Source organism: Cryptomeria japonica, chromosome 5 (assembly GCF_030272615.1).
Source record: "Cryptomeria japonica chromosome 5, Sugi_1.0, whole genome shotgun sequence".
Classification (NCBI taxonomy): Eukaryota; Viridiplantae; Streptophyta; class Pinopsida; order Cupressales; family Cupressaceae; genus Cryptomeria; species Cryptomeria japonica.
In genome coordinates, this window is record NC_081409.1 from 360,992,556 (window position 1) to 361,008,756 (window position 16,201).

The following is a 16,201-nucleotide window of genomic DNA, read 5'->3' on the forward strand; positions in this document are numbered from 1 at the left end:
CAATTATTAGTTCTCAATCTTGTTGTTCGTACGCTAATGTGATTTAGGTTACATATTTTATATTAAGATCAGAGATTGTGTTTGCATGAAATTCCCAAAACTATAACCAACGATAAGAACAACTTCTTAGGTCGCTTTTAGAAAGCCTTATGCAAAAATTGTTACAACGTGCTATAATTTAGTTCAACAAAATACACCTAAACTAATGGTCAAACTAATGTGGTGAATGGGACCTTGAGAAATTTGTTGAGATTTTTGATTAGTGGTAATCCTTAATGATGGGAATTGGTCCAACCTATATTTTCCTATAATTATAGCATAAACAGGTCTACATGTAACTCTACATTTTAAATTTGGATTCATGAAAGCCCATACCAATAAAGATGATGCACATTTTCTAGGTAATATTTGAGAATTGCATCAATAAGTTAGGTGCAAATTATAGGAGTTTATATAGGAGAAAAATATTATTTAGTAAGCAAAAATTGTCATACTTTACTTATGTAAGGAGATATATTATCAAGGTCCCTACAACAACTTCAAATCTAATAAAATTAAGCAATATAAAAATTATTAAAAGGATACATAATAGTGTTTTCCTTTAATTGATCTACAAAAGCACATTGAAATTAGTCTTATTTTTAATATTGATTACCTTTATTCACACTCTTTTAGAAAAATTAATGAGCACAAAGTGAAGGAAAATAACAATTAGATCAAGCGCTTTAGGTAAAGAAGAGAAGGGAGCAAGTTGAAAGAGTTCTAGATACTAAAGTTTCTACTACATATTATCTAGGGCATATGGGTTGCATTTTATTAAAAGGAAGGCTTTCTAAATTCATACAATAATTGGATCATGGAGGCTAATTTTCTTAAATGTCAGTTGATAACTCTACCATATGAGTTTGAACTAGGAGGTTCAAAATTTCTAAGAGATGAGAAGGAGGATGTCGAACACCTTCAATAAAGACATCTTCCCTAATTTTTATTTTTGAATTAGAGAGTTAGAATATGATTGGCCATTGTAATTCTACTATGCTATAGAAGTAAACACATGTTTTCGGCTTTAGTGGTTAGTTTTTAAGAGTTTTGATATTAGAAGAATATAATAAAGCTTTTTTTTAATAATTATTTTTATTTAGGGGGAATAATCTTCACTATACATATATTTATATCATAGGTTACAAGGAGATTTTCCTCTATATATTTTTAGTAGTTTTCTTCATAAAAAAATATAATTCAAACATGCGATTATGATAATTCTTATAATCTCATGATTTAAGGAATAAAAAGTAAATAGCTTAACTGAACATAATTAAGTAGGTGTGGAAACAATCTAAAAAGAAAATGAGTTAGGTAGTGTACCCCATTTAGAACAAGTCGCTCTATTTTCCAATGAATAAGCACTTTTCCTAATTGTTGAATGATTAATATAGTACATAAATTAAATCTCTATGTCCCCCATGTAGTTTAGGTCTCACTTGGATAATTATGCATTATAAATCATACTAAAACATTTGAGTGTCTATGTCTAACATACCTTTAGACAGTTATGGCTATATGAATTCCAAGACATATATTTAGTATGAAAAATTAAGGCAGTTCATCCAAGGAGGTGCAAACATATTTTTTTCCCCTCCTTTGTAACATCTCTTTTATTCTTAGCAACAAAAAATTGAGTTTTCATATACATAGAATTTTATTTCTTGAAGAATTATTGTGACAATTAGTCTCTTTAATTCTCCTGTTTTAGAATTCTAGGATCACCATAACTAGCCTTGTATAGGTAAAAGTGTAGATGAATAACCTATTCCTATCAATTGGCCTTTAATTGCCTAGTATCTAATGATGAGCCTTGTGTTTCTATTTGACTTGGCATATCTCATTTCCTCTTTTGATTGTCAATATGTAGGTGATCTCTTGCATAATTCAAATGAATGAATGAATATCTATAAATGCATCAACACAATACCTAGATCAATAAAACTGCAATTTAGGTCTACTCAAATAGTTAATAGAACAGATTTGAATTGAATTAGAATTCTAAAAGTTTAGAGTTCATAATTACAATCACAAACATTACTTGAAATAAGTTGTGTCTAAAATTTTTTGATCGAAAATAATAAATAAAAAAATTCAAAATCAAAACTAAATTTTAAAAAAACGAATGATAATAGAATTGAAATAGAAGATTATTATAAACTGAATTCATAAAAAATATTACACTTACTATAATTCAAACTTTCTAATTAACATAAATACAAAACATTGAAAAAGTACGTAAGTCTATAATTTTCATAACAGTATCATATATCAACCACAAAAGTCAAATCATAATAGAAATTATGAAAGCATGCACAATGTCAAATTTCAATCTTGCGAATCAGTTTTCCCATCCGATCATAATAAGTGGCAGGAAATTTTCAAGATGGCACTCATGGTGGATCCCTCAAGCCTTGATACATTCAAAATATTATGAAGGCGTAATACAATTCTACTCAAGCCATAATTCTCACCGTGGATCCCTCAAGCCTTGATTACATTCAACATATTATGAAGGCGTAATACAATTCTACTCAAGCCATAATTCTCACCGTGGATCCCTCGAAGCCTTAATTCTCACTGTCGATCCTCAAGCCTCAATTCACACTTTCTTAGAAATTGGTGTCCGTAATTGTCAAGACAGCTTAATGGACCATCATTTACGGCGAACATCAAGAGCTAGTTATAATTTGTTGTACTTTTAAAATTATAAATAAAAGAATATCAATAAGTTTTCCAGAAAAAAATGTCTCGTCACTTGTAATGGAGAGGTATAAAAAATCAGTGAAATTGGCGACTTCTCATTTGTAGACCTTTTTTTATAAAAATTATAAACAATATTTAAGAATCTTTCTATTTTATGCAACAATCAAATTTGCTCTTCCCTTTCATTCCAAGTCTGTAATCTTACAGAATAAAATCATAAAATTCATCATCCCATTGAATAAGAAAATGTAGTGTTGATATTGGATTCTAAATCCCGTTTTACAGATATCTGTGAAATGGGGATAAAAATACAAATAGGAAATTGGCTTAACGGGAGAGGAATCTGAATGGACAGAGAAAATGAAAAACAATGACTAAAGCTGACAGAATGAATTAAGCGAGCAAAGATCTTCCTGCCATTGTCAAGTTAGCATGCGGGAAGATCTGCTGGAGGCTCCTCCAGAGTTGACAAGTAATCCCCTCCATTTTCCACAACGAAAGCCATGGCCAAACCCCACCCTATGTGTACATCCAAGTGACAATGCAGTAACCATGTCCCTGCAAGTACAATCAAATAACAAATTAAAATGCTGTAGCGTTATGAATGTAAGTATTACAAAGCGCAAATAATGATTACCAGGGTTGTCAGCGACAAATCTAATAGCAGCCCACCCATTGACTGGAACATTGACAGTGTTGCGCATGGGAGGATCCACAAGGTTGAAATTCGATGGATCCGTTGCTGCATTATAATTGCCGAATCCTGATCCCACTATGTAAAAGTCATACCCATGGAGATGGATTGGGTGGCTTTCACCCGTTAAGATATTTGTCCCCTGAAGAATTATCTGCACTGACTTGTTGTATTTCAGTACTTTCACAGTGGTGGTTTTCACGGGAGACCAGAGGCTTCTGCTAATGTTTTGTCCAGTGTAATCGAACTGGACGGGAGGAGCGTCAGGGAAGCCATTGCTAAAGACACCTTTGATGCCGAAATGGTGCGCTTGCAGTATTGAGATAGATGATGGCAGTACGAATGAGTGATTGTTCATGCTTGCTGCAAATCTCGTTCCATTCGGACCTCCGCAAGACTGCCCTGGGCAGTTTATAAGTCCTAATCCCACCGTGTAAACGAGACTCTCATCCACTTTCTGAGGAACAAAAACAGGGCGGTCTTGCGAGGCCAAGCTCCTCAGGCCTGCAGAAAACTTGGTGGCGGATTGTGTATCGTTATAGAAGGGGAGTTGGGGCATAACAGGAGAGCTTCCTTTACTATATTCAAAGATGGCAGTGGTGGTGGTGTTATCAAAGGGGGCTCCCTGAGCGCTAGCATATGCTCGAGCAGCAATGTAGTAACTTCCTGCTGATTTATCGAAAGTTACGAGTACATCTGTGGTTTGGCCAGGACCCAACATCAGAAGGTTCGTTTTGTAGGGTTTTGTATACGAAGCATCCACGCCTACAACAGTCATCTCGTGGTTTGCAATGACGACAAACAGATCGGTATTCAGTGCACCGTTGATCACCCGGACAAGATTAGTCTCCCCAGCCTTCACAGGAACTTTATATGTATCTGCATTCATCAATAGCATTTCATTAGTGCATTGTAAACAGTTAGCAAATCAATACTAAAACTAGGTTTATCAATAATTTTATAGCACCTGTGCTTGAACACTGATACTGATCTCCTGGCTGCCCGTTGATAGTGAGAGCGTCAGAGATATTAGGGCTGGATCCTGTCCGCGTTGCATCATTCACAACATCGATGGGATTTCTGTTCCACCATTCCCCTGTTCATAAATACCAGTCACATATCAAGTTACATTGGGCAAGAAAGATAGACAGAGTAGAATTCGTGTAGGAGATAAATACCTAGCAGGACAGGAATCTCTTGAGCAGGCTTTGGAAAGGGATAAGGTGTTCCTTCCTTAGGACGAATAGTTAAGACTCCATAAACAGTAGCTCTGAGCCAGGAGCTGTGCGCATGCCACCACAGAGTGCCTTCTTGGCCGCTAATGGTGAATCTGTAGGTGTAACTTCCTCCAGGCCGAATGGGGCACTGAGTTATGTACTCTGGCCCATCGGCCCACGCTGTCCGCATCTGGCGCACCCCATGCCTGAAACAATTCCCCACTTAAATGTCAGAAATTATATCTAGTATTTCCTGGTTAAAAAAAAATGCTGGCGTAGAGTTAGACAGACCAGTGAATTGTAGCGTTGTATTGAGCCTTGTTAATGACTTTGACAATGAGAGTATCTCCATTGGTAACAAAGAGCGTTGGACCTGGAAACTGTCCGTTCACTGTGATAATATCATGCTTTTGACACAGCCTTGTCACTGACATAGACTGAATCTGTAATGGTACACAAAAGCTTAGTTTGATTTTAAAATGCATATTGTTCTTTGGAACTTAGTAATTCAAATATTTCGTGATCTAAAATGTTGATAAAAAAAGATACACAATCGAATTGAGAAACAAAAGCAATGAACTATATAAATTTTTGAAAAATGATATTTTTACTTACAACAAAAGTGTGAATCTGTATTGGGCTTGCTACGATCGTAGTTGCCACAAACAAAATGCATACAACTACCCAGAGAAGCTTTTGTGAAACATCTACCAATTCAAAGAAATGCTGATTGATTCGTACAGCACCCATATTGGATATTGAATTGATCTATCAATTAATTTGGAGATCTCAATTTTTGTTGCATTGAAGGCGAACTGAGATGAAATATTTATACGTGAAATTAACCCTGTTAGCCTAAGTGCGCATTTCTTGGGTTGGTACTGCTTTTTGATGGACCAGTTCGCCAACCTACATTCAGCTTTGTAGATATATTCGTTTTTACCATCTATGTCACTTGGGCCCCTACATTGAAGTCAACGACATAGAGATTAATAGAATTTGATGGCGGCTGTACCGAAAACCCCATGTTCCTACTACCGAGTTTATCTTGATGGTGGTTATGAGATAGCTTTCATGGGTAAACAAGTTGTAGGGATACCTGTTACCAACAGCTTCGGATTAAGAAAAATAGATTCCATCAAGTAACCTGTCAATTTATTAATAGGCAATGAATATCAAATGGTAAACAGTCAATTTATGAATATGATTCTATTGTCATCGAACTACCATAACTGTAAGGATCTAACTATAATCGTATCTCTATTGGTGCTGAAAGAAGCATCAAGTTATGCTTAAATATGAAGCTAACACACTTTACCCTTAACAAGATTTACACATTGTAATTTCTCTTTAAAAAAAAAAGAAAGAATTAGTTTTTATGGATTTTAATATATGAGTGGCGTTCATTATAACAAATCAAATAATTTAATTGTGTAAGGTGTAAATTCATTTCCAGCAATTTAGGCTGTTTTTTTTTTTTTCTACTGCAACAAGTATATCAAAGAGGTATTGAAAGTTAACCGTTGGATCTTTAATTAGATGGTGTGTTCTGCTCAAAGTACTTTGGATTGTTTACATGCAGTGATTGATCGATGTGAATCCACTTTCACATTGTCTGAATATTTTATTGTAGCTTAAGTGGTGTGGGTTTCACATAATAAGTCTTCATTGCTCCTTTTTGGAAAATTAATGAGCAAATCTTTCTTCATGCATAATGTTTAGAGCTTGCAACTGTATGACTTTATCTACATTGAGATACTTGAATTTATCATTAATCAATTCATTGAAAATGGTGGTAATATGATTTGACAATTAACTTATATATTTGATAAATCCTAGACCAATGTTAACAGTTTCAATAGAATATTGAATTATTTGTAATTCACACGTATATGTCTTTCTTGATTTTTGCGATGTAGATATGAACTATACTTTTGCATGTTTGCCATTGTACTTGTTAAGATAGCAAACATTTGAGGGATCAAAATATAAAGTTGAGGCATAAATAACGTGAATCTAATAACATTATTAGATTGGAGATCTTTCTTATTGTTATATGTGTTAGCCACTACATGACAATCAATTTGGTGACTTTCTCCACCTTTAACAACAATCGCTAGCTTTTGTTGAGATTGAGGGATGTTTTTATGAACATAAACAACATTAGGATTCTTGGCAACATGAATGGCATTGATTTGATCTTGGTTTGGTTATTTATTCATTAAAGCTTCATTTTTTAGAAAGAGAGTATTGGAAACATTATCATGACGGAAAATGGTATCATCCTCTTGTTTCAAGGTATCTTCATGAGTCAGACAAGCTTTAGGAGACCAAAAAGCATAACTCATTAATGCTTCATCTCTAGAGGGAAGGTCATTGAAATGGTTACAAGGTAAGGTATCATTAGGAAGAATAGACATAATATCATCTTCTTGTACCAAAAGCTCGTCATGGGGGAGGTATATTCTAGGAGAAACACGAACATCATTCTCCAATGCTTGATCCTTAGGAAGGAGATCTTTGAAAGAAGCATTCATATTTTCTTCTTGCACCAAATTGTTCTCATGGGTGGGACCAAATTTGAGAGAGGGTAAATCATAGCTATGGATGAAAGGAAAATATAGATTAACATCGTATGCATGAAAGGGGATATCGTGAACATATTTAACAAAATTTGAAATTAGACTAGCAAAATAAGATAAGAATTCCATTTAAAACAAATGATCAAACAAGATACTCATATGTTATCCTAATCAATAAATATGCAACTAAAACAATGTTCACTCAATGTACACATATAAATTATACAAAATTAGATATAAAAGCTGAATATGTTGAAGTGTAAGAAGAGTCCGACTCACTAAAATATAATGGTGATAATAGGATTCACAAGTTTAGCTAAGTAAATAAGGAATTAAAGCTATTTTACAAGAATCACATTAAAAAGAGAATGAACTCAATAGATTCAACCTTAATTCTCTAATGTCCCCTTCTTTTATGTGTTCACACAAGAGGAGAGATTAGCCTATCCGTACATTCCTGTGAACTAATTTGATAAAAAAAGGAGATGTGATTTTGGCAAAGAGATTTTTTGAACAATTATGATAATTTTATTTTAGAAGTTACTTTTTATTAATATATCAGAACTTTATAAAGTAACTTTATGAAATAAGATTATAACTTATAAGTGAAGGGGGAAATCGTAAAAGTTAGATTAATAAAAAATGCTTGCTAGCCTATGGTGGGCACCACTCATGGAATTTGGAATATATTTCATTTTTCAATTTTGGGCATTGGTTTTCGAAAAGAAGCTTTTTGCAACCTTATAACTACGGAAGGAGCTCATTTTGGGGGATTATTATTATGTGTTATTATTTTCTGAAGAGCAGAGATTGGTGGGAGCTTCTCTAAGGATGAAACCCCTAAGAGAATCGTGAATTGGACATAGCTCCAGTTCACTAGTGTGGGGAATCTAATTTGGGACTCCTTATTGTACTTAGTTGGACCAATTTTGGACTTATTGCAGTCACGGGTTCAAAAACCTATTATTTTGGCTGGGGTTGACAACGGCAAGCTTATGAATGTCGTGATCTTCTCTCTCTGACTTGACTCTATCTTAACTAGTGTGGGAAATTTAGACCGGTGAAAGCTAGAATAGGTGATGCGAGGTTGTGGAGGGAGGATGAACTCCAGTGGCGCCACTGCAAGAGCGCCCTTTTATTGAACCCTCAGAACCCAATATACAGATAAAAAGAACTATTCCGGAGTGTATCTTCTAGGTTGTTTTCAGGAGCAGCAGACACGTTGGGATGATGTGGACCAGATATTGGGTAGATTAGGCAGCCTACAACCATTACTAGAGGCCTTGTATATTAAACGAACTATTTGTAAGTCTTTAATACTTGAAATTGAATATAAATTTTTGCATTGCTAAACCGTCTTCAAGCATTGGTAATTGGTAATGAATGAAAGTCTGAAATAAAGCTGCGTAGTGGACTCTGTAACTCTTTGCTCGAGTTTAATTTCAAATTATATGCTTCTACTTGTGTTGTAAACAAAACTTCATGAGCAAACATAAAAGTATTTTGTTCTATTGATATTTTTCGTAAAATCATAAGTTTTTGGTGTGTTCTATTAGTATTTGTGTTCTTTGTTATTGTGTATCATGCTCGTTTATGTTTTGATATTGAGAAAAAATTTCACACAAAGTCAAACTCAGAAATCAGATCTCAGCCTATTCCAAGTGTTTGATGAAATGTCACATAATCACAATCAATAAAAACAAACAAAAATCTAGGTCAGAATTGGCAAGGGTTCTTACAAATTCTATTAGTAAGTGGATTGAATGCTAATTGAATTTTATTCTTTTCGATTGAGTTGAAAATAATTAATTAAAAAGATGCAAATTGAGTGTAAAGAATTAGGCTAGAAGGTACATGCATGAATTAGCAACTTGAACCAATTATACTATTTGATATTGAAATAGAAGCTTCACAACAAATCTACAAAAATGAGCAAAAACAAAGAATTGCATATGTGACTGGAATTTGAGGCTGATTTCATTCGACAAGGTCACGTAGAGCACCTTGTTCCCTTTGGTTCTCTGACTTATACGCACCAAACAAGATTTGACCTCCTCAAGCCCTGCACTAACCTTCTATCAAATTTGGAACTTGGAAATGATTTCTGGGTATAGGGGCACCTAGGGAACCCTAGCCTAGTTAGGGACACCTAGAGCACCCTGGTCCAAGCTTTTCCTATCCCAACTTTGGTTATTGCTCTCTATTTGTTTTCAAAATGCCTCCTAATCTTCTTGTCTTGGCCAAAATCTTGTAGCTGCACACAAGAGGAGAAATATCGTGTTTGGGTGGTTTATAGGGGTTTTCCTAGATCAAACGCTAGGTTTGGAATTAACCCTTGAATTCAATTGAATTTTAGTTGAAAATGTTTGAATTAAAATAATTGATTGACTTGATTATACCTTCAATAGGTGATGCAATGTCCTTAGGATAAGTCCTCCATGTGTTGATGCAATAACATGATAAATCACATAAAATCCATCATGAAATCATAATTGAAACAATTGAAGATTCCTTGATGTAGCTTGCTTCAATCCTTGAATTAGATATTCTCTTGAAGTGTTGCTCTTGAATTGGACTGATAGTATAATAATGGGATGTAATAATAATATGATGAAATGAATTGAAAGAGATGCCTTCTATAGGGATTTCATAATGAAATCACCTTTAGGCTGACTTAGATTTTTTTTTGCACAGAACTAGATTTGAATAGAATAGGATAGAATCACCTTATTATCCTCCCACAATTTGAGAAAACAAGCATACGATCGAGATGCTTGAGGTATGTCGGTCCTAACAATGAGAATATATAATAAACATTAGTGATGATGGATCACAAAGTGTGATCCAAAACGTTGATGCAAAAAAGTCACACAATCAAATCCGGAAGCAGTTATAGAAATTTCAGCCCAACTTTTTAGGGATGCGAGATAATAGGGTTTTAATGCTGAAAATAGGTTTGTATGAAAATATATAATGTTTAGATGGGGGAAATGTGTGTTGAGATTTGAAATGGGGTAGCATGTATAATAAATTAGGGTAATAAAAGATAAAGGGCTGACCTTGGAATAAGGGCCCAAATAATAGTGTGATGATGTATTTAAGTGGAATAAGACTCATAATATTGAATTAAGTATTAATTAATTACACTATACGTCCTATAATGAGTAGAGGAATGAAAAATACTAAAATGGGTTCTAAGAGAGTGTAAAATAAGACACCCTAATTAAAGGTGTACAATTTGCAATACTACATTGTACTATCATGTATTAAATGGTATATAATTTTGGCATTTCATTATTATTATAGTGGAGTCTCATCCCTATTTTTTACTAGTGCCAAAGAAAAACCATGGTAAGTGCATAATTCCTTTTCTACCAATAAATCATGCGAGGAGGGAAAAAAAATTCATTTTCACCATGGTAATCTTCAAGAAATGGGATTTTTCTAATTATGAAATAAGAGAAGTTTTGTTTGGAGGCTATGTGGATTGGCAACCTCACAAGGAGACTTTCGAGTGCAAAGGTCTTAAAACTAAATTACTAGGCCACTAAGAAAAGGATGTGTTACCCTAGAAGCATAGTCTCTTTCTCTCCAGGCCACTAAGAAAAGGATGTGTTACCCTAGTAGTCTCTCTCTCTCTCTCTCTCCTTTTCTTTTTTTCTATATATCTTCTCCACTATATCTATTGCTTCTATCCCTCCCTCCCTCTCTTTCTCACTATCCCTATCTACTACCTACTACCTACTATCTCCCCCCTCCTCTCTTTTTTTTCTCTTTCCCTAGCCCTTCTCTATTTCTCTCTTTCTTCTCTATTTTTCATTCATTTTATATCTATTTTCTTTGTCCCTTTCTTGCTACATCTCTCTTTACTCCTCTCTATCAATCTCCTTCTATCTATAATATCTATCTCTCTATCTCTGTTTATCTTTATCTCTCTTTGCTTCCTTCACCTCTCTATCCAATTATGCCCATCTCCATCTCCCCTTCCCTCTTCCTCTACATATATTCACCCCTCTCACCTACTCTCCTCTTGCTCCCTTTCTTGCCAAATGCTGTCACCCCCTAATCTCTCTCATTCTTGCACTATGACTCCCCTACCTTTCCCTCCCCTCTCCTGTATATATATTTCTTTGTCTCCTCTCCATTTCTCTCTATCTTGCTCCTAAAGTGGAGGAATGCTTGAACGGAACGCCAGTCTATCCGTCCCCATAGAGAGCTTCCTTTGTATTGGTGTAGAGAATGAGTTCTTTATTCACTCTACTGAAATTCTCTGCTCGTCTTGTAATGTGATTGACATAAGCCGAGAGAAAGCGTTTGTTGTCATGTCCCCATTCAGACCTTTGAGAAGATAGGTAAAACATTGTCATACCAAACAATGACGATAAAGGAAATCTCATTTAAAGAATGAAATTACGATAAGGTAAATCGCTCCTTATGCGGAAGAAAGATAGAGGTTGATATTTCCTAATACAATGGAGAAATAGATACTCAAAGGGATGTACGAAGAACCATAAAGTAGTAATTATAACTAATCACGTAATTACAAAGGGACACGATTATACGAATAGATACGTCTCTATCCTCCAAGGGACACACCAGATGGAATATATGAATATATATATTAGCAATCATTGAACATTGGAGGGGACATTGAACAGGTTTTTATCAAAAAATTCCATTTCCAGTCTAGGAAAGTATAAATGCAAGGTTAGAGAACGCATATAGAAATAAATCAAAGACAGAGATTAAGAGAATAGCAGAATCGGGAGTTGTTCTCCCATCGTCTGGTGTGATCAGATCTCTCTTTAGGGGCAAATACGGAAGACACATTATCGGGGCATAGTGAACAGAGTCAATAATTAGAGAAGACACCAAACCTGCAGGATATTTATCGCCATATCAGAAATAGCGCTGACATTACATTATAGCAGGTGTATACTTATACATCAGAAACAAACAACGTATCACTGCAGAAGGGATACTAATAATTACATCTGCACGTCATAAGGGGACATTTTTATCTCAGAGTGACTATATATATTTCAAAGAATCATCATCTTCATTTGTATACATATTATGTGTATCAGATATAGATGTTCAGCTCAAGAATCTTAATGCATATAAGGGGACTATCTTACCCAATTTTATACTTATATATCAGAAGATATTTGTTCTCAGACTTCTCTTTAAGAGTTTATACTAGAACGCATAACGAGTCCCTACTGAGATCCTTTTTAATTGTCATTAATCAGTCGAGAAAAGAGGGTCTCTACTGGGGACATTACATTTGTCCACTTTTGGCAGTATGAGAGTGAAGCTCCGCCTCTCTTAGTGGCTACCATTTTGAACGTTCTCCGCTGTGTGCTTCCAGCGTGGTCTGACTCCTTGGAAGAAATCCTCCACTTCCTCGTCGTTGACTGGAGAGAAGCACATATTGCAGGAGTTCTTGGCACGAAATGCAGTTTGCCTTGGAGCAATGCCTTCCAGACTTCCCAGATACTACTGCATGATCTCATAAAGATCATTGCTGCTCACTCCAGAATTGTCTTTGAATTCTGGAAGGAACGTTTAGCTGATAGAGAGGAGGGTTGAAATAAGCATTGAGAGATTTATACCATAGCATTAAGATTTCATGCAATTGGGGGGGATGATAAAGTTGTAGCATAGTGAAGAGGGCAATAGAAGACAATATTATTGTAATGTATTCGTCCATCTTCCTAATAATGTGCAAACAGGTGCCCTGCTTGAATATTTACTTAGTAATGCAGAGATGCATCGCGATTAGACTGGGTACATTAGGGCGTTTTAATGCCGGCGCACACAATGAAGTACATTGCCAGTCTTGCTTCCTACGCTTCTTTCGATTTCATCTTACATGGACACCGACAGGGACACGGACAGGGACACGGACCTCACCCAATAAGTAAAAAGACTGAAGCACAAACTTGATGGTGTCATTGATAACTGATATTCGTTATATAAATTGCTTTGTTCAATATATTAAAAAATAAAAATTCTATATGCTGCTAAAAAAACTCAAAATATGATATAAAAAAATTAATAGAATATATTCAATTTTTCATATTTCTGTATTATATTTCAATATTGATATGTCTATGAGCAAATAATCATTATCGTGTGTATAGATGACTTAGTAATGTGGGACGAATTCAAAGTTTCCAATATGTAGATTGTTAGGTGTATGGTGGGTAACATTTGTCCACCATATCATGCACTCTCTTCTCAAAACTTCCTCTTGGGCCAATGTCTCCAAGTTAACATCTACATAATAAAATGTTAGGAAAAATACCTACAAGTGCCATCAAAATATAACTTACAACACAAAATTGCCAAATAATATCAAATTTGTAAAAGAAATGCATTAAGAAGTTGGAAACAATTTCTATACAAAAGAAAATAATGTATGCAACAAAAAATAGAGAGGAAACCCTATATGGAAAGAAGAATGTCATGTCTTGAATTGAATATTCAATTTAGAATGAAATTCTTTAAGTTGTTCAAAGATAAAGATAGATAATTGATATGATAGAATATGTGTGATTCATTTTCTATATTTACTCTATCATTAGAAATCATGAGAACGAATTGATAAGACAAATCATATGTACTAGTGTGCTTTGTATCCAAATGATTCATTTCCTAATAATGGTGGTCATGTACAAGCATCCTCTACACTTGAGATCAAAAATTATAAATACTCAGATAGCATAAATAAATATCTAAATAATATTGTAGACACTTTAAAGATGCATGGCATCATAACATCACCTATCACATATCCTTTTGTCCATTTATTGAATAATATTACAATAATTTATTTAGTTAACTTAAACCATTTCCCTAGAGTCCTAATAAATAAGCTTTACATGTAATTATTAATGATTCTCATTCCTACTTCACATTATTTAATAAATTTTATTTGTTAAATAGCACCTTTTCCACCTAAAAATCATAAAATAATTAGGAAAATTTCCTTTTACATCCACCCTCCATCTTAAAACCAACACCCAAAAATCAATAAAATAATTATATATTTTTTTCATCCACCCTCCATCTCACAACTACCTAGCCAAATTGATGTCAATTATTGATCTCTCATCTAATCTAGACCATTGATCAACCTAATTTTAAACTTTGCAATTTACCCATTCCAATGGCATTTTTGTGGGTTAATAATTAAAAATTTATTTTCATGATACCAATTAGTCATTTCAATATCAATCTTTTTCTTTTGGTGCAATAGGAACCATTGAGTGAGATTCATTTACATTTTATAGTTTCTCCTTTCAATTAATGTCTTAGTTAGATGTGAAATAGGTTTTATTATTTAATATTTTAATCTACATTTTATTTCATTTCTTGCTATGCACATCTTTGGAATTCTTGAAAGGACCATCTCCCTCATCTAAACCTTGTTTTTAGGTTTTCCCTAATTCAATTATTTAGGTTTTACCATTTTTTAGAGATATTTGAAGGTGATATTCTATATGGAGATTGTTGATGAAAATAAGACCTCACAATTGTGTCCAAAAGGTTCAAGATATAAAATTTTATATATAATAAGACATTTTTTAGTAAAAAAACTTTGTTTTCTACTTTTGTAGTCTCTTTTATAACCCGTATGGCTGTATAGAGATGTATCATATATATATATATATATATATATATATATATATATATATATATATATATATATATATATATATATATATATATATATATATATATATATATATATATATATATGCAAGCTTAGGTGTCATATTTTGCATTAGATCATATGTCTATCTTCTAAATAACAATTGCTATTCTAGTTTGTAGTGCTCTCGGGTATAAATTTGATCATCTATTGTGAGTTTAATCAATTTATCTAGTTAATCCATTTATCTATTGCATTGCACATTTTGTTTCTTTTATTAAATCTCTTATTTTGACCATGCACTTTCATGACTTGTGTGGCTTACAAACCATAACTTATTATCAAGAGATTTTGAGCTATTCTTACATGGTATAAGAGTGGTTTTTTATCTTATTTTGTTTTGATTATATATTAGCACATGAAGGGCTTGAACCCATTACAAGTTAGCCATCAAGGAAAAACATTTGAATCTCATGAGAATTGAGATTAAGCCAAAAAATACTAGATATGCAGACCAACAAATAGAAAATTTAGAAAAGACTATGAAGAGACCAGTAGACAACTTATTGTTATTGAGGAAATTCAGGCCCTTAATGGTATTTTGTAAAATCCCAAGATGATCCTCAAAAGAAACATCCCTTAGAGAAGCAAACGAATCAACCACAACATTAGAATAAGGGGGAGAGAGGGAGGTCTTTTCTTTCTATTTGAACCCTTTATGAACCTATTAAAGGGGTTTGCAATGAGCTAAGGGAACATCATCCCTTCTTGACCACTTATCATTTCTTCTTTAGACGATGATATACATGTTCTTGACAAAGTCCTTGGAATAATCAATGATGCCATAGATGAGGGTCCTCTAATTCTCATTCAACTTAAAAACATCCACTTCAAGTTGTTTATTCTCTTCACAACCAATTGCCTTCTATATATATTTCCCCTTCTCAATCATTTGCCAATTATCAAACATTTCATCTATATTTATCATAATCTCCTCAATACCCTCCTAGAGGGATTCATCTGGCCACTCTTGCACCTTCTCAAAAACTAATGTTTCAAGGGTTTGAATTTTCTGCCTGGTCACATGAAGCTAGACGTATTACCATTTAGAGATCTCCATATGAGTATTAAAATATTTACACAACTCCTTCATTTTATCTTGTAGCTTATGGAAGGTGTTACAATAGGTTTGAGTAGGTTTAAAAACCAATGCCACATCTGGGTTGAGAGATGAGACATTGGTAGGAGAAAGGGGAGGGATATCCATGTGGGCTTTAGGGTGAGGTGAGATGAATTGTGA

General features: G+C 34.0%; 1 protein-coding gene across 1 annotated transcript; it reads right to left on the minus strand.

Annotated features, from left to right (window-relative positions):
• Positions 1–2,954: 2,954 nt before the first annotated feature.
• Positions 2,955–5,469, minus strand: LOC131034514 (laccase-12). The gene is made up of 6 exons (XM_057966018.2): positions 5,275–5,469; positions 4,951–5,102; positions 4,621–4,865; positions 4,410–4,538; positions 3,386–4,321; positions 2,955–3,306 (listed from the first exon to the last, which is right to left on the minus strand). Exons 1-6 carry the CDS (start codon positions 5,407–5,409, stop codon positions 3,176–3,178), a joined length of 1,728 nt encoding a protein of 575 aa, XP_057822001.2. The 5' UTR covers positions 5,410–5,469; the 3' UTR covers positions 2,955–3,175.
• Positions 5,470–16,201: the final 10,732 nt, after the last annotated feature.

Bases quoted from the DNA above. Each gene is read 5' to 3' on its own strand.
- LOC131034514 (XM_057966018.2), bottom strand. From the start codon at position 5,409: ATGGGTGCTGTACGAATCAATCAGCATTTCTTTGAATTGGTAGATGTT. The intron at 5,103-5,274 runs GTAAGTAAAAAT...GTACCATTACAG, and splicing joins TACAGATTCACACTTTTGTT to ATTCAGTCTATGTCAGTGAC. The intron at 4,866-4,950 runs GTCTGTCTAACT...GAATTGTTTCAG, and splicing joins TACAACGCTACAATTCACTG to GCATGGGGTGCGCCAGATGC.